Source organism: Rhagoletis zephyria, unplaced genomic scaffold (genome assembly GCF_001687245.7).
Source record: "Rhagoletis zephyria isolate East Lansing unplaced genomic scaffold, Rhagoletis_zephyria_1.1 Rzeph_scaffold_00677, whole genome shotgun sequence".
In the NCBI taxonomy this organism is placed as follows: Eukaryota; Metazoa; Arthropoda; class Insecta; order Diptera; family Tephritidae; genus Rhagoletis; species Rhagoletis zephyria.
This window is the reverse complement of record NW_016157761.1, coordinates 109,781-129,013: the sequence shown is the minus strand read 5'-3', so window position 1 is coordinate 129,013 and position 19,233 is coordinate 109,781. Positions and strand designations below refer to the sequence as shown.

The window sequence follows — 19,233 nt, the reverse complement described above, 5'->3', positions numbered from 1 at the left end:
CTGCTACCTTCGTGCGCCCAGAAGTATGCTATTTGTATAGCTTAGCCTTACCAAATGAAATATTTCAAACATATTTCTACCTCAGAAAGTTATACGCATTGAACGCTTCATAAAATATTAGCCAATGCAAGTTTTCCTTCGAAAATTTTTGTTGCTTAGTTCAAGTTCATGAATTTTTAATGAACTTTTAGGCGCATCGAAGAAAATTAACATAAGTAGATTAATTTGTGTAGAGCATAGGGAAAATGTGCGTATGAAAGTGGGCCTGGTATCTGTTACACGATTTTGGCACAGTTGCATGTATTGGTTTTCTTCTTCTTTCTTCTCCTCCAATTGAGGCAGTTAAGTGAACTTACCGAAATACCTCGAAAAGCTTGCTACCACACTAGTCCGGCAGTTAAATGCCAAGTTGATGATGGGTTGCTGTTCAGCTTGACTAGTTTAGTACCGAAATATGTGCTAGCTAACGGTAAATTTATGTAGAATAGCCCTGCTTTTTCGCTTCATGAAAGTTGAAAGCGTTGTCTAAAATATTAATGAGGGAATTCAGGCATCTGTATGGGGTTAATCTTGCCTGGAAAGATAACAAGGAGTTTGGAAAGAATTCCATCACCGTGCGTCATACTTACGCTAAGGCTTTTGATTTTATGCCAATTCGTAACATCAAAAGCTATCGAACGCAAAGTTTTATATTCTTGAATTTCGCAAAGGATTAAAGTAGATTCAAAAACACACTTTTAGGCCCTGATGTGCTTATTCTTTTCAATGAAGCTTAAAAAATAGCATACTTTTTGTCGTCCATTTCAAAGTATATGTATGGGCGCAGAAAGCTTTTGAGGCTGAAAGGAGCTTTGCTAGATTTTCTCCTGTAAAGCTTGGTAATTTTATTATATATATGTCAAGAGCTTTTAAAACGCGTTCATAGTGCTTTTTACATTTAAATAAAATATTTTTAATTGAAAACGCCTACATAATTTAATTTTTGATCCAAACAGATAGGAATATCATATACCTAATCTAGCACACAAGTGAAAGGCTTTCACATAAAAATATCTATTTATGCTTAATGCACATGCAACCATCAAAGCTTACACAAAAGCTTTCACACTGAGGTAGGAGCTTTAAATAGTCTCATTTTCGTTGTTGGTGTTTCCGACAGGGTAGGAGTGTGATGTAATGTAGAACGATTTCAGAACGAAAAATGACACTGAAGATGTCACAACGCCGAAACCGGCTTGTCTCCAAACCAAATTTGACAAGGGATGACGGAAACACGTTCCACATTACATCACAGCTTTAAATAGCTTTTTTATTTAAAATTTGTCTAAGTATGTATGTTTTAGGAATTATTTAATTGAAGGTAAACCTAAGTATTTCTAAAAGCTCTATTGAAAACAATTTCGTTGAAACTTTTGTAAAAGTTACAATTTCCCCTCAACATTTTTTTATATTTTATTAAACCAGAAAGTTTCCTATGTGATAAAATGTATTAAGCATTGGTTGCAATGGAGTCTTTTCCAACAAATATGTGGTATTTGCAAGTCGCGCTTTCACAAAAACAATTACAATTACAATTTTCTGGTAGCTCTCGCAGTTCGCATATAAAAGCGCTTGCCTACACTGAACAGCTTTTCGCTAAAAAAAAAATATCACATTTATTAGGCCAGAAAAACTTTATTAAACAACTTTGTAAAAAATGGTTTTAGATGTAATCAAATTTATATCTCTAGAAACAAAATTATTTAATGTCAAAAGAGTCAATTTAGTAAGTACAGCTTTCATACAAAAAAATATTTCCTGGAAATTAAATACCGATCTTAAGCTTTCTTCAAAAGATTTCTCTCACAAAAGTTGTGCGCTTTAATAGTTAAATTTTTTATAAAATGACCCAAGCTTGTGAGAAAAGCTTCCTTTTCAAATATATATATATATATATCTTTTGAATTGGTTTACTTAAATTTATTTTAATGGTTTATGAATAACTCAAAATTCACTTAAATGTCAAAAATCTTTCCCGAAATGGTAAGTGCTTTTATATATATGAGCAGCCTTTCATTCAAATTAAATAACTTCCTTTAACTTGTTTTTTTGCAAAAAAAAAAAAAATTTGGAAAAGAAAATTGGCGCGTAAATATAAAAATGCTTTCAACTAATAAAAAGAGCTTTCACATAAAAAGGTTATCTTTCAAATACGGCTCATTTTTTAGCTAGTTGTACGTTTACAAGTTTATAAGAACTTTTTTCCTATGGGGAATATCAGGTTAAAATAAAGNTGCAAAAAAAAAAAAAATTTGGAAAAGAAAATTGGCGCGTAAATATAAAAATGCTTTCAACTAATAAAAAGAGCTTTCACATAAAAAAGGTTATCTTTCAAATACGGCTCATTTTTTAGCTAGTTGTACGTTTACAAGTTTATAAGAACTTTTTTCCTATGGGGAATATCAGGTTAAAATAAAGTATGTATGTAAGTAAAGGTTTCAATATGCTGTATAAATTAATGAGCTGATTTATTATTTAACAGAAATCTTTCCTTTCCTTTCCTTATAAAAAAGCACTTTTAAATATAAAAAGCTTTCACAAAATAAATGGAGCTTTTACATAAAAAGCTTCTCTAATAATTATTCGGTTTTCTCTAACTTTAATTTATAAAAACCCTTATTTTCGTATAAAATGAGCTTTCAAAATGCAAAAGCTCTCTCAAAGTATATACAGCTTTCATATAAGAAAGTGTGTGGTCTTAAGTAATACAATCCTTTTTTAAATAATGTAATGCTGTTTAGATTTTCTGCCTGAGAAGCCAATTGAAATTATTNATCACTTTCAAATATAAAAAGCTTTCACAAAATAAATGGAGCTTTTACATAAAAAGCTTCTCTAATAATTATTCGGTTTTCTCTAACTTTAATTTATAAAAAACCTTATTTTCATATAAAATGAGCTTTCTAAATGCAAAAGCTCTCTCAAAGTATATACAGCTTTCATATGTGTGGTCTTAAGTAATACAATCCTTTTTTAAGTAATGTAATGCTGTTTAGATTTTCTGCCTGAGAAGCCAATTGAAATTATTCTTACGTTACTTCAAACCCCTTCGGCTACCCCTAACGTAAGCATTATTTATAAAATGTCAGGCGGTAAAATCGTAAAAGAAAATAGCGGACCCTTGAATGATGTAACTGTTTTTTTTTTTTAAGATTGTGTGTGAGAATTTTTATTTGTAGTATTTTTTTTTAATTTCTGACTGTTTTCATTGAAGCAAATCGTCACTTTATTATCCATTGTTTAATCATTAACCACAAAGTAGTTCAAGCACAACAAGTACATAGCCTACTTCACATTTTTTCACACACACATCACAGCATTTCACTGCTTCATAGTCAGCTACACAACTGCCGCAGCCACAATTGTATGTAGTGTGCTTTCAGGCGTAAGCGGTCAGGCAGGCACGCAAGCAAATTAGTATACTCACATACATACATCAGTCCATATATGTTTGTATGTATGTATGGCAGCTAGTATTTTTATAACCGCGCAATTACCGCCATTAACCTGCTTTTGTTTTCACAGATTTTTTTATTTTTACTTTCTTTTCAATTCGAGGGCCGCGCTTTTCATTTTCTTTCATACTTTTTGCTGCCATTTATTCTATTTTCATTTACTAGCTGTTGTGGAATTTTTTCGTACCACTTCTCCGCTTCATTTTACTTTTGTTGTGCTCTTGTTTGTCAACAAAAACTTCCGACGCAGCAAGCTGCCTTTGCCCCATTGACGCGCCATAAATAGCCTACTTTAAGGCGAAACGAAACAAACTAACGAGTGCACCAAAAAAACTGAACAGTGACTGAAAGTGAGTAAGACACACTTTCCACTTCTTCAATCGACTTGAGTGCCTGAGGAAGCAGTGTATACATATGTATGTAGGTATTTACCCGCAACCTGTGGCTATGCGCCTAATTGTATGCTTTATTTACTATTTTTGTTGCATACTTTTGGGGGCGCTTTGAGTTTTGTAGCAAAGTGAGTGCAAATACAAAAATTCTTGTAACAAACCGACAAAACTAATCCGCGCGCTCTTCGCATTGCATGTCATCCATCTATTCTGAGCGGCTCAGTTGGCATTAAGGGTTGCATTTCGAGTGCTGTATTTATGTATGCAGTACATAGCATATGTTGTGGTGTGCCGTTTAAACTTTCAATGACTGACAGTTGACCGCATTTCGAGTAGGACGGATGGACGGACGAACGGACGTAGTTGTGGAGTGCGCAGTTGTGCGTAATTGACACAGTTGTCTTTAAACCGCTTACAAAGAAGCGAAATAAATTCGCATGTCTGCTTGGATAAATCTGAGTGTGTGTGTGTGTGAATGAGTGTATTAATAAGTGCAAATGACAACTGAAACTATAAAACGAAGTAAACTAAATGGAAACAGTATCGTATTTCCGGCGCTAAATGCAGTGATGCATTTAAGAAGCCCCCCAATTTTGTAGTTGTTTTGTGATTGACATTTAAGGTTTTCTTTCTCATGTCAATTGCGCGGAAATAAATCGTTATAGGGTAGAAAAATAGGGTAGAAAAATACTGACTTAGAAATTAAATAGAAATAATAGAAGCAATTTAGTGAGCAAAACCAAGAAAACGTTTAATTACATATATATATGTAACCCCTGCCAGAAATTTTTGCTTCGGATTATTGAAAAAAAAAATAAAATATTTTCAATTCCAATATACATACATATGTATGTGGAACATTCGCATGCGAAGCTATTGCTTATATTCGAATCAAGGAAAGCTTTCACAATATAAACAGGGCTTTCACCATATCAATGTCGACGAGAGATTGAGGAAAAGAGAGCTTACTATAATCTAGTCAAATCTATGCTTTGAGTAAATGAACAGCTCATGGTAATGCATTGGAAAGCTTTAACTTTCAGCAGCTTTCCTGAAGTAAAACTAACAATCTATGAGTTAGTTCTAAAAAAAGTCACTAAGAAGTTTTAGTTTAAAGCACACATTTTTCGCACATAAATACTAAGTAAATAGTGGAGCTTTACTAAATAATAGCCGTATAATGATGATGATGCATCTATTTTTAGGAAGTATGCACTTAAAAGTTTTCACTTGCAGCATGAAATGTCTCATGCAGTGAAAAACACTTCTAAATAAAACAACTTCTGCGTAAATGAATGAACCTAAAATAAACGCAGCTTTCTCAAATGTTTCGCCTCAATGCATTAGCTATTCGAAAACACGGAATCTAATTTCTGCTAATTTAAATGAAACTCATATATGTTTTCGAAAATATGTACTAAAAGCTTTCACTTGCAAAAGAAAAATTCTGGTGCGATGGAAAAAAGGCTTAAAAAAATTCCACCAAACAGTTAAGATTTCAGCAATAAAGCTTTCACTCGATAACCAGAGCTTTCATCCAACAAGCTTCAGCTTAAATTAATGAGATTTTCCGGGGAAGTGCACAAACGCCTATATATCAAACAAGAAAAATTTCAAAGAAAAGGAGCTTATAGTCTTTTCAACATCAATGCGCTCTAAAATGTTTTGGTTTCAACTAAAAAACTTTATTTTTATGATTACAGGACAAAAGTCCATGTCTACATTAATAAAGTGTTCTAGAAAAAATTTTTTAAGAAGCTTTCGCTTTCAACGAAAAAGCTCTCACGAAATAAAAAAAAATCATTGACATAAAAATTCTTCTGTTATATATAATGAACTATTAAAAAACGTATGTTATCATCAGCAAAGCTTTCACTAAGTGAGTGTCCTTAAAATTAAGACATTTTTCAACGTTTATAATTCATAAAGGTTTGTTATTTATATTTTTAGTTTTATTTTAAAACTGAAATATTTTTGGACTTTCATTGATTCTTTAAGTGCTATATTTGAAATGTAATTTTTTTATGTTTTTTTTATTATAAATCTATTTTTGGCTTTCAGCTAATAAAAAGTTTCGTTTACTTTCTTAAATCTTAATCTAAATACTATGCATTATATTGACTTCAGAATTTATTTTCTTTTTTGCAACATTTAATAAAACTTTGAAGATTTAATATGTGTTTTTTAAATCATAAATATAAAGTACTATTCGTATTTTCGCTTTTTTATGAATTTCGATACATTTGTTTGTAGTTTTGTTCATTATTTTTTTTATGTTTAATATGTTTCTAAAAATTTTTTGCAATTTTTTTTAATATCTATCTTAAATTTTATTGAATTTTTCATTTCAATTGAATGCAATAATATTCAATACTCTGTGCAATTTCCATTTTGAGTTAGTAAGAGCCTATCGTGCGGCTATCCAATAATATTTTCAATTTTTGGTAATTTGAAGTTTATTACTGCGAAATTTAATAAATATGCTAATTTAGAATAAGTAAAACAAATGCACACACAGGAAAACGAAATTTGAATTGAGCGCGAAAAATATGCACCATTATTCTAAATATGCTTTTGTACACGGAATATACTACTAATTCGATTACAAGTCTTAAAAAATTTGCTGTAATTTAAACGAGTTAAATAAGTAAAATATTTATAAAGTAAAAATAAAAAATACAGGAAATTTTCAGGAACTATTTTAATAGAAAAAGTGTCCAATAAAATGAGTTGTGATATGAAATTAAAAAAATACTAATAACAATAAATTTGTATTTATTTTTATTACAATTTTTTAGTAATATGAAATCATAATTCTCTTTTTGTGTATTTTTTATTCGTTTGCCCAACTGTCAAAGGTAACTTTAATTAAGTTATGCATTGCACTTTTTAATATTTCATACACTTTAAATTTCTAACTTTTTCTACCTTAACGACGCGTTTTTAATTAATTAATTGTAATATTTTTCATTTGTGTGTGTTTGTGTGTGACCAACTTCCACCTCATTTTAATAATGCAATATTCCATATATAATTATAGAATTTACCAATGTTCAATGGCCGATTGCACGCGTAAAAACAATTAACAATCAATGATGCCCAACAGCATTAAAAACACAATGCGGAATAACAATTAACAATGCCAAAATGTAATTAAGAATTAACGCGTAATTGTGCGCACAATGCAACGCGATTTTTTATATCAAATTTATGTTTGCTTTTTTTATATACAAACCTATTATATAACTTACATAATTAAATGTCAATAAATTTGTAATGACACAGTGTGTGTGGGAAATATGTTTACAAGCTTATGTTATGTTGGCTTCTCTTTGCCCTCTACGCACAAATACTATGAAGAGGGCAATGAGAAGGCAACATTTTTTGTAGAAACGAAAATGCCATTAAACAATGTAACATGGTCACAGCGCACTTTTCGTTTGATAAATATTTGTGTTAATAATAAAAAAAAAAATGTGCAGTCATAATTACAGCAGGTGTGAGGAGAGAACAGGAGGAAAATGCTATCAAGAAATGTTTTATGGGGCTTCTTCTGTAATACTAAACTAGCTAAATGCTCAATTTTGTCTAAAGAATCTGGCTAATATTCGATTCTTTGTCATGCTTCAATTTAAGAAACTGTAGCTATATTTTTTTTTAGGTGGCAACTCTTAGCAACACTTTCTTCTGTATAAAAGTATTATTAAAAACTTGTCTTTTTATGCCCCTAATTAAATATTTTGAGTGAGCATGTAAAAAAAACATTAATTCTTAATAGGTGGCAACCCTAAAAAAAAATTGTAAAAGTATCCTTCTGATCTTATCCTTTGAAATGCACTCTGGAATATTTTGCAAAAAGAACTTTTTCAACTGGTTTTTGTTAGTTGTGATAATGCAATTATTTTGTCATACACATTTAATTCTACGAATGGTGGCAACCTTTGTCAATAAAAGCTTTCACTTTCTAGAAAAAAGTTTTTACTCCAGCAGCAAAGCCTTGATTTTTTCTAAGGGTTTTCGTATAAGTATTTGTAATTAAAATACATGCATTTTTTAGAGTATACGCACGCATGAGCCTTAAATATTATTAACTATTCTTAAAAATATAAATAAAAAAACTTTATGTCCAACGGGAAAGCTTAATTTTTCAACTGTAGAGCTTTAACTTTTGTAGTAGAGCTTTCATCTAACAAGCTTCTATTTAATGAAAAGAAGTATTCCAAAAAAATTGCATTAAAAGTTTTCACTTTCAATAGAAAAGCGTTTCTATTTAAATAAATATCCTAAAAATGTGGTTTAACAAGTACCCTTTAAAGAGTAAAGCATTCATTTACATATAAAGTAAATATAGCTTAAAAATTTGGACTGAAAAGCTTTAACTTTTAAAAACACGACCTATAATTTTTTAACGTTAAAGCTTTCGTATAAAAAATTGTCATACGTGTGATTAACCTATTTGCAAAATATGCGCAAAGAAGCTTTCACCCTCTATAAAAATGCTTTCTCAAAACATCTATAGCTTTCGCTTAAAAAGCTTCAAGTAAATTGGTGAACAATTTTGGAATATGTACACAAAAGAGCTTTCAGTTTTAAATGAAAGCTTTCCATATGTGGCAAGTTTTCACAAAGTAAGTTAAGCTCTCGCTTAAAAAGCTTCCGATAAATTAATGCTTTATTGAAGAAAATGTACCTTAAAAAGTATTCACTTTTAATGGATAACATCTCACAAAATAAACAGTGCTATTGAATGAAAATTTTTTTCTTGAATTATTGCCCTAAAGGCTTTCATTCCATCTCTACCAAACCGTCTGACAACAGTCCAAACTGATCCAAATTGACACCAGTTGCACACAGCGTCCAATAGCTTACTGTTTAAAGTTAACTTTCAAGTCCTTCTCTATCTTTTATTCTGGATACTGTTTAACCACCTCATCCTTCTTTATACCTCTTTCGATTTTGCATACACCAGTTAAGATGTAAATTCCGCAAGACGAAAAATGCAACCTGAAAGCTGTCTGTCACTGGCGACAAACAACAGTAACAACAACAGCAAAGATGGCAGTCCAAAAATAGTTCGTACAAAAAGAAAGTGTGCCGAAAAACTGGCACACAACCACTCGCCAGCTCATAACCTAAACTAAAAAAGTAAAAAATATCAACAAAAAAATTCAACCAAAAACGTACGACAGGAAATCCAGGCAATAACCTGCTCGAGCTGGATATTGAGGACAAAATTTAAGTAACATATTCAAGCATGACATTGCCTTACGTTTGCCGGTGAGCTCTGTGGCTGTGTTTCCAAAAATGCTAATTCACTTTGTTTTCAAAATGTTAATTCCATTCAATTCGTCGTGTGCTGTTGCTCAATAAGCTTTATTAGCATTTCCACTCTTGTTGCTGCCTTGGTACACACCCACAACCAGAAGTGTTCTGCCGGCACGCTTATGCGCTATTAATCTGTTCATAAAGGAAATGCTTTTGCCGTATCTCTTTGCCATTCCACTGGTTTAGTTTCCTCTAGGTTTCCAATTGGGCGTTTGAAATTGTATCCAACCCTAAGCTGGGCCATCAAATTCCGTCAATTAATCACAGAAGTGTTTTGCATGTGCTAGCCAAATGTCTCTTTGGCTGGCTGAATGTTACATAGCTATTTAGTTGAATGGCAGTCTGTCCGCCTACAGCCCATAACTCTGTTTAGTCGACGACATTTCAACATTCACTGCAGCCACTCCCAGCGGCTTCACATCGCCTGACAGATTTCTATGTAGACTTCTTGCGAGCTTTCGCCCCGTCTCAACTCGTCTTGCCTTCTTGCCCTCCACCTGACCCACCTTTTACTATTTGTTTATCTACGCTTTCCCGACGTTAGCCTATTTCCCAGCAATTCGTCTCTTTATGTGCGCTTTGTTTTTTATTCCTTAAAACTCACGAGCACTCAATGAATACAGGCTTTTATCGCTTACCTAGAAATTTTTAGTTGTGGATGGGAAGCCCATTGCCTCCATTCCCTTTTAAGTGTATTTCCCTTTCCCAGTATCGAGTGGCTCAAGTGCTTCTCCGCCTTTTTTATTTTTTTATTTTCCTAACTACACAATTTTTTCCTTTCATAGTCCCTTCCCTTTGCGCCACTTTCCTTTCTGATTGAGCAGGTGTGTGTTTACTTTCCTTCGTCTCATGCATCGCTTTTATCGCTGATTCCTTTTTTTTTTTGGTGGGCGTGTCAACGCATTCGCTTTTAAGTGGCTTTGCAACTGGCATCGAATTGTCGCGTCACACGCTACACAAATGGAAATACACAAAGCGGTCCTTCTTATAACCTATGTACTGCCTTTAACCGCCGTTTGAAGAGTATCGATATGTTTTTGACAGTCTATAGCTCAAAGCAAAATGCCTGAAAGTGGCTACCAGTAGTGGGATTCTGAAAATCACTATCGCTATTTCTAAATGAATATCAGCCGCGCCTAACAACATGCAACATCTAGTTCCATATCCCACATATTGCCAGATTTGGCTGATTACACATAGCATCTGTTACCTTTTCATGTTGTAGTATACTTTTNAACAACATGCAACATCTAGTTCCATATCCCTCATATTGCCAGATTTGACTGATTACAAATAATATCTGTTACTTTTTCATGTTGTAGTATACTTTTAGGCCCCACTGCTTTCCATTTGGAGGTNTAACAACATGCAACATCTAGTTCCATATCCCACATATTGCCAGATTTGGCTGATTACACATAGCATCTGTTACCTTTTCATGTTGTAGTATACTTTTAGGCCCCACTGCTTTCCATTTGGAGGTTTTAACGATCAAAATTAGCATAACGATTGTCAGAGTCCCACTGCAGATATGAGTTTAAAACGATAACGGAAATTAGGTACATTGCTTTATTAGGGCCTTTTCTATGCATTCTTTTATGTAAACTTTCGAATCAATTTTACAGTCCGAGTCTCAAGTGCCCCTAAAAGTATATACTTTACTTATTACGCAATACAACTCTTGCTCATATAATCCTGCCGCATCTTATCTCCTTTGCAGCCTTTGCCACCTCATCCGAATTCCGCAAAAATTTAATTAATACAGTTTTTCCTTGAAAATTCCAACATTCATAGCTGGCGCCATCTACCGGCGGTGAGCAAAAGCTTTGCTTGATTGAGGTGAATTTCTTCTAGCATGCTGTGCTGCCATGCTGCATGTTGAGTGGGTTATTTTTTAACTATGGTTGTTGCCTTTACTAAATTCCCATGGTGTCGCCCTCACCGATATGCGCTAAAGGAACTATTTTTTATACTATTTTCTTTAATTATTTTAAATTTTATTTAAAACAAGTAAGAAAGTCTTAGTTCGGATGGAGCCGAACATTAAATACCCGGCGCAAGTATTAAATATATGTTTTTTCACCTTTCCGAAAGCTACCGCTAGATGGTAAGCCGGGGTGCATCAATTGTGAGTAAATTAGCGTCCTTAAATTTCGAAGTATTCCAGTTTCAAGCATTTCTGAAATTTACCGTAATATGAAAAGCGGCCGTAATTTTAGTCCGATTTCAATAGTTTTCAATGCTTTTTTGTGGCAAGGACAATAAAAATACCGAGTTTGGTACAAATTGGTATAACAGTTACCGATATACATATATGTGATCATACGTCGGCGGTGCCACGCCCATTTTCCAAAATTTTACCATAAACGTATTTCTTGGGAAAGATTGTTGCAAGCATAAATTTTGAATAAATTAGCTTTAATATTTACTGATATATCGAAGATTTTGTATTTCTCTAAATTACCGTTATATGGGATGTGGGCGTGGTTATTGTCCGATTCCGATACCAAATTTCGTTGAGATATCTCAGTTTGTGCTCGAGTTATCGTGTACACGGACGGACGGACAGACGGACAGACGGACATGGCTTAATCGATTTCTCCTTTCATTCTAATCATTTATGTATACATTTGTCTATGTCTATCTCGATTCGTTTTGGCTGTTACAAACAACCGTTATGTGAACAAAATTAATATACCCTTGTGCACAAGTGCGCTCGGGTATAAAAATAAAATTCCAAAATAAGGTTACAATAAGAAACAAAAATCAACGAACAGTTGAATATTTTTTAATACCATGACTTATTTTTAGACAAAAATTTTTATAAACAATACAATTAAAAAAATTTATTTAAAAATCTTTGTTCTACTAAAACAAAACATATTGTCTTGACAAATGCATAGACACATATGTTATGTTGCACTCATTTTAGTATTCTTCACTTAGTTGCATTTTTTTGTTAATTTGCGTATTAGAAATTTTTTTATATGTTTATATTAAAAAAATTTAAATAATCTTATTGAAAATCAATGTTTTATTTTTTTTGGAAAGTTTTTGCTTAAAAATTTTTATTTAAAAAATTTTGAAAAAAAATAAAAAATAAAAATTAACACCGACTTAATTTTAAATTTAAGATTTCAATAAGACAATCGTGCAAATTTTTTCTCAGAAACAATAATCTAAAAGCAAAACGTTGGTAATTAATATAAAAAGGCAAATTTGTGTCTTTTTATAAGCTACGATTTAAATTTATAATAAAATTTTAGTGAAAACCCTAAAAACTTTATAAAATATTTGGAAAATTTTATTTGAGAAAATTTTCTTTGCAAAATATTTCAAAACGTAGCATTCTTAAGCTGTTTAAAAACATTGAAAATACAGTAATGAAGTACACTCACCCAGAATTTGGTTAAATTTACACGTGCCCTATAGCCATACTACACTCAAAATTAAGCTGCTCACATCTCCGCCCAACGAAAAGTACTCGAAAAGTCATTAAATTAATTGCAAAAAATACCAGAGCACATTTTTCATAAATTCACTCATATGTAAACCGTTTTCACCATATTTTATTGCATACTTTGCAGCAACATTTTATTAGCTGCACACACAGAAGTATAAAAGGTACGACTATACAAAATCAACCCTGAAAATTTATGCTTGCTGCTGCGTAGGCAGAAATATGTAATAAAATGCCACTTATCTAATTCCACATCATTTGACTTTCGTTATGGAAACTTTACTAACTCATCCTTTCTGTGCTTTTTTTTTCTTGTATTTACAGTTATCCGAGTTGGAGCAGCGTGTCATTGAGGCGGAAGAACGCGCCGAGGAAGCGGAAGATAAGGTGAGTGAAGTATATTTTCATGCGTTTAGTGGCTAGAAAAAACGTTATGTGTATTCCAAAGTTGAAAGTGACTCTAGGAAATAATTTAAAGCAGATATAAAGAATTTGAATTCAATTGAAAAATATGAAAAATACAAAAACGAAAAGTACCTAAATGTAAAATTTCTTTGCGGAGAACTTAAGCCATTACAGCTTACAAAATTTGCTATTAAATATTCTTTACAAAAAACACTTAAGACAAGGGGTGGCTTGTCTATTTGGAAACATGTAAACCCCAAAAATCCACTTCAATGCTACATTAGTAATCTACTTTTAGGGTTGCTGCCTATTTTTTCCTCGTCTGCGTAAATCTCTAAAACTTCAACACCGGAAACCACAATGAAATAAATCAATTCGTGTTTTTGCCGAAAATTTTACATAAATTTGTTCGTCTTTTAATACTCATTTCATTTCGACTCAGCGGGTGGTGGCAAAAAAGCTACGCCACGTGCCTAAGTGTATGCTTAGGATTTGTACTTGGTCATTAGTAAACACTTGAGAACTTGAAGTGATACAATAAATTTGTAGGATTCGCTTGGCGGAGGGGGGAAGGCAATGGAAAAAGTGGATTTTCAAAGTAGAGACTTACACACATAAGTTCTGCACTTAAACGAATCTCTGAACTAAATAAAAAAGGAAGATAATTAACTTCAAATAAAAAAAAATGTTTTGTTTTATTTATCTCAAATTGGTATTGATTTCTTAGCTTTTATTTGAAAAACCTACTGAAATATAATTTAAAAAAATTGTTAAATCCTTTATACAAATTTTTAGATTCTTTTTAAATGAAAAACTTAAAATATTGTTGTTCTCATTTTGCTAGAATTATAAAACTTTACTTGAAAAAAAAATCTATTTTCAATTTGCATAATTTTGTAGAAATGTTTAAAACTTTAAATTATTAAACTTACCCAAATAATTTTTCTAAAGTCGATTTTTTTTAGTATTTGTAAAGTTAGAAAAAATGAACAGAGTTTGTTGTCATTTTTTAAATTTTTGTTTATTTCTCAGAAGTCTAGTTTTGATCTAGTACTCTTTAAGAACCTGAAAAAGCAATACATATTTCATTTTTAGTAATAAAACAAAACATTTCACTTTTTGCAGCTCATAATCCTTTTTTTTATGCAAATATTCTAAATTGTCTAAGGGATGGATTAATTTTCTCTACGATGTTTTCGAATTTTTACATGTCATTAAAAACATTAATCCCAAAAATTTAGTTCGCAAAATTAAGTTTACCAAAGTAGAAAAAATTATAAAGTTTTTATTTCTAATTTAAATTTTAACTTTCCTAATGTCTTAAAATATTTTTTGATTAAAGTCTTTAACAATTTTTCTGGATATCTTATTTTTTATTTTCCACATCTATAATTTAAAAAAATTCAACTAAAAAAAATATATTTCCAAGTTAAGAAAAATGAAATACTTTGATTAAAATGCGATTTTTAGAATAGTAGTTGAAAAAGCTTTACTTGTCTACATTTTAGAGTTGACATTTTTGTTTTACTTCTTAATTCTCTTATTATTATTTCTTTGTTTCGAAAAAAAATCTAATGCTGAAGAGAAGTCATCGTAATAAACTTGTTTCTTCTGAAACCAGAAAAAAATTTTTTTTTATTAATTTTACCAACATAAAAACAATTAAAACATTTTTGAAATATAAATTCATTTTAAATTAATTTTCAACTGATAAAATTTCCTTTTTTTTACCTACTTCGTAAAAAGGAGAAGGTCATCAGTTCGCCGGAATATTTTTAATTTTGTTTTTTTTTTTTTATGTATGTTACCGCATATCTTTGGACCACGTTGACCGATTTCGAGAAAGGTTTTCCCACACTAATTTTGTTTAGATCCGATAATTGGAACGTGAAGAAATTAACGATAATCTTAAATTTTTATATGAGAATGGAAGTCGGTTTTGTTTTTTGCTTACAAATTACTTGTTTGGTTGTTATTTTTTTAACGTATAATTTTGCTACAAAAATTATTTCCTGTTAAAAAAAATGAAATGTAAATTTTTTTATAAGTTTTCATGTCAGGTAAAATTTTGGCAAAACTACCAGGCACAGATTGAGTTTTTTGTAGATTTTTGGAAAAGCCTTGTTTTATAAATTGTATTAAATAAAGCTATTTATTTCTATTTTATTCACAAAATTCACAACAATGGCTTAGAGAAGACAGATTGAGAATATGCGAAGAACTTAAAACTTAAAAAAGAAAATAATTTTCCGGCTCAAAAATAAAAAAAAAACTTTACCAACTTCTATACAGCTAATTTGTTTCTACTTAGAATTTTTAAATTTAAATGATTTTTTTTTTGGGAAATTGATATATATGTTTCAGTCAGGTGAGATATGTTTCAGTCAACCATTCACTAATTCACTCACCCACTCTCTACCTCACTTACTCACTCACTCACTTACTCACTCATTCACGCTTTTACTCCGAATCCGCCGCTAACTATCTAACTCCTTCGCTAACTCACTCACTCACAAAGTCACTCAAGTGAGTAACGCCCTCACTTGCTTATTTAATGACACACTCGTTCTCAGGTTGACAATTTAACTAAACGAAAAATTTAACTAAAAGACTTAACTCTCTCAGGATCAGAAAATATTAACATTTTAAAATATTTCTTACTGCCTCTCCATATTTTATTTTTGCTCTTTTCAACTCCCATTTCTTTCTATTAAGTTCATCAACTAATTATTCACAGAAAGTTTCCCTTCAATGCCAACTTCACTAACAGTTTTAGGTCTTTTCATTAACACAAGCAACTTTAAATCATAATATGTCATAATGATGAAGTTGCTATAATTATCATTTACCTTAACATAAATACACGTTCCCTCACCTGCATCCCTTTCAACGGATCTCCAACCCCGGAGTTGCAGCAGCAAGAGCAGCTGGAACAACCCTCAGCGCATTACTTCGCTTTGTTTCCAACAGCAGCTTGGCATACAGCAAATATCCAACAGTGAACAACAACAACACTTCGAAGCCAGAAACTCGAAAAAAACAACAACAAATTCTTACAATAAAGCTTCACAACAATGACATGAGAGTCATTACTAATAAACAACCACACAGCCAAGGCTGCTTCATACTTCCTGTTGCACTGCGGCCCACTCCCCCCCCCCTTTCACACCGTTTTACTCTCCTTTTTCTGAGTCTAACTCACTCTGAGCTCCAGTTTGTATTTGTGAATAACAACGCGCAGCAACAAAAAGCAATTACAACAAAAGCATTTAGCCCCACCAGAGGCTGGCAAGTTGGCTGTAGTTCGGAAGCTCTGAAGCCCACCTTCGCAACAGTTCGACTCTAGCTTCAGCATACACATATCCAGCCCTGGTTGCGGTGGCAACAGTAGCAAACCGGAAATACGCATTAAATGCAAATTTGTCAAGGTGTGAGTGTCTCTGTGTATGTATGTATGCCGTGTGATATTTTAAGGTCTTCTGAATGCTCCCTGCAAGCGTTGACAAGGGAACGATGTTGCTGGGAGTGTTGGCGGGTTGATGTTGTTTGCGTACCGGCGTTGCCGGCATTAACGGCGTTGCGGTTGTGTTGCTGCATAACATTCTGGGATTTATGGGAGTTTGTTGCGGTTGTGGCTGTTATTTTTGCTGCAATACTCTCCACTTTCTAGCTCATCCTCCGCAGCAACCTGGTTGCAAGCTATTAGCTCGCTCAACCTTGGCCATGGGCACCCACTACTTTTGCCCACGCATTGATGCTGAAACCACCAAGATTTGAGAGGGGGTGGCGGAAATAAAGTCGAGGCATGAATGTGAGTGTGCCTGTGTGTTTGTGGGAAAACGATAGACAGAGCATAGCAAACAATGTGCCTGCATTAACACGTCCCGAGGGTATTTTTCATTATGCAAACAAACACTACTTGCCACCACTGCCACCACAACAGCAACAGTACAAGCAACTCATGCCTCGTACGTTTTTGCCAACGAGTGTGCTTTAAGTCATGCAATGTATGTCTATGAGTATGTGTATTTATTTATGGCATTCACATACATACGTATGTATGCATGTGTGTAGTTGAGGGCGGAGACGTTTTATTTCCCAATGTCCAGACCAAGTGACGGTCATTCACTTATCATTTGACTGCCCTTCGTTTAGCAGATGTGCTTTTTTCTTTTATGCAGTAGCATACTGGTCCCACAAACACCTCTCACTCACCCATACCAGCCAACTGCTAGCCCTCGGCTCGAACTACACTCATTTGATTCCAACGACCTTCTTTCCTTCTTCACTTTATTCACTTTCCTTGCTTTTTCACCCTTACCGGCCTTCCGAAGGTCTCTTTCCTCTAGCCCCCGCATTACATTCATGTTATCTCCCACGCTGTGTTTGCTCAGTCATCATCCTTCTTCTGGGATCACTGCCTGTTGTGCAACAAATTGAATTTACCTTATTGCATTCATTAAAGTATTTACATATCAAAGGCAAATACTTTGTTTTGCCACAGGGGAATAAACAACTGGAAAATAAATAATAACGCATAATCTCTTTTCGTTAAAAGTTTACAGTGCGAAATTCGGAACCCTCTGTGGCTGTTACCAAAAACTCACGTACTTACTATCTGGTGCTCGTATGAAGCGCTTAATTCTTATGCTCTCATTCATTGACTTATTTATTCACTTATTAACCCACATGCCCAGGCTCACAAAATAACTTACTTACTCACCGACGCTTTATTCTTTAAATCGTTTTTTCACAAACGCCCTCAAACACTCATTCGCTCACTGTCTCGCTCATTCAGTCATCCACTCACTCACTTATTGACTCCCCAACTCACTTTCCCATTCATTTACTCACTTACTACTTATGCAGTCACTCATTATCTCACTCACTCATTCACTTTCTTTCTAATTGAGTCATTCACATACCATTAATTCACTTACTCACATTCTTACTCATTCACTCACTCAAACACTTCCTCACTCATCTATTCACTCACATACTCGTACATTCGCTCATTCATTTCCTCACCCACTCATTCACTCACTCCCTCATCATTCATTCGCACGCACAAATGTACTCAACCACTCATTCATAGACTCTCCTCACTTGCTTACTCATTCTTCTACAGACATCTTACCACAATCACTCAACCTATTCCTCACTCAATAATTCTTGCTCACGCAATAAATAACTCACTTAGTAACTCATGCGTTTTATTTCCAAGAAAAAAATAACTCAAAAGTCTTTTTAAAATTATCCTTATCATAACCAAACGCTACCCAAAGCCAGAAACCACACAGTTTGTCTACTCTTTTGTGATAAATTTGCATACGCCTCATTTTCCATTTCCCTTCACTCGCTGAATTTTTGAGTGAACCAGCCCCATAGCAGGCAAAGCACTCACTTAACCTGGTCGCTAACTTCGGTCAGTGAACTTAAGATCTCACTCGTCGTCATTCAACTCCTTATACTTAATTTTTAACTCCTCTACTAATTCAAGAGCTAGTTTAACCACTAACTCCTTTCAGAGTTAAGGGCGAAGCTCCTGTTTTATCTCTCTTTTTTTTTGTAAATGTGAGTTAAATTCCTAAAAAAAAATCATTCAACTTCTTTCCTCTATTGAGCCATATATTTCGGTCAACCCTAAGTTCACTAAATTTTTCAGCTCATCATTAAACTATATAAATTTAACTTATTTTTCACTCCCCTCACCCATACAATTGCTTATCCACAGACTCACTTTTTGAGTGAATAAAATAGCAGAAAAAGTGCTCATGCTTAGAACATTTTTAGGGAAAATCTTAAATATCACTCAAATTTTTTCTCAATTAAATCACTAAATTCCACCGTGGCTTTAGTTGCGCTCGCAACTATCATACAATTTCGTGTTCCAGGGGACGTTACTTACTTGAGTGACCTTCTTACTAGCTAGTCTGATAAATCCACTCAACATTCCGACTCATTTTGTGGATATCACCCATTACCTTCTTACTAGTTTCAATCAGGTCAGGTCAGTCTAGGCTCATTTTTCTGACTCGCCTTTTATTGAGTAAGAATAAGCGATTATATAAAGTACCTATATGGTTTCATTTGCTCACAATGGAATACAAAGTACTTAATTTTTCACTCCATCGAGCCATTCATTTCTTTCATGCAT

At 33.0% G+C, this 19,233-nt stretch overlaps 1 protein-coding gene across 8 annotated transcripts in view; it reads left to right on the top strand.

Annotated features, from left to right (window-relative positions):
- Positions 1 to 19,233, top strand: part of LOC108361003 (uncharacterized protein CG43867) — a 174,599-nt gene that overhangs the window by 64,632 nt on the left and 90,734 nt on the right. For all 8 annotated transcript variants that reach the window (XM_017613527.1, XM_017613534.1, XM_017613533.1 and 5 more), the window contains exon 3: positions 12,996 to 13,058. In XM_017613527.1, the coding sequence (XP_017469016.1) occupies positions 12,996 to 13,058 (63 nt within the window). The remainder of the gene's footprint in view (positions 1 to 12,995; positions 13,059 to 19,233) is intronic.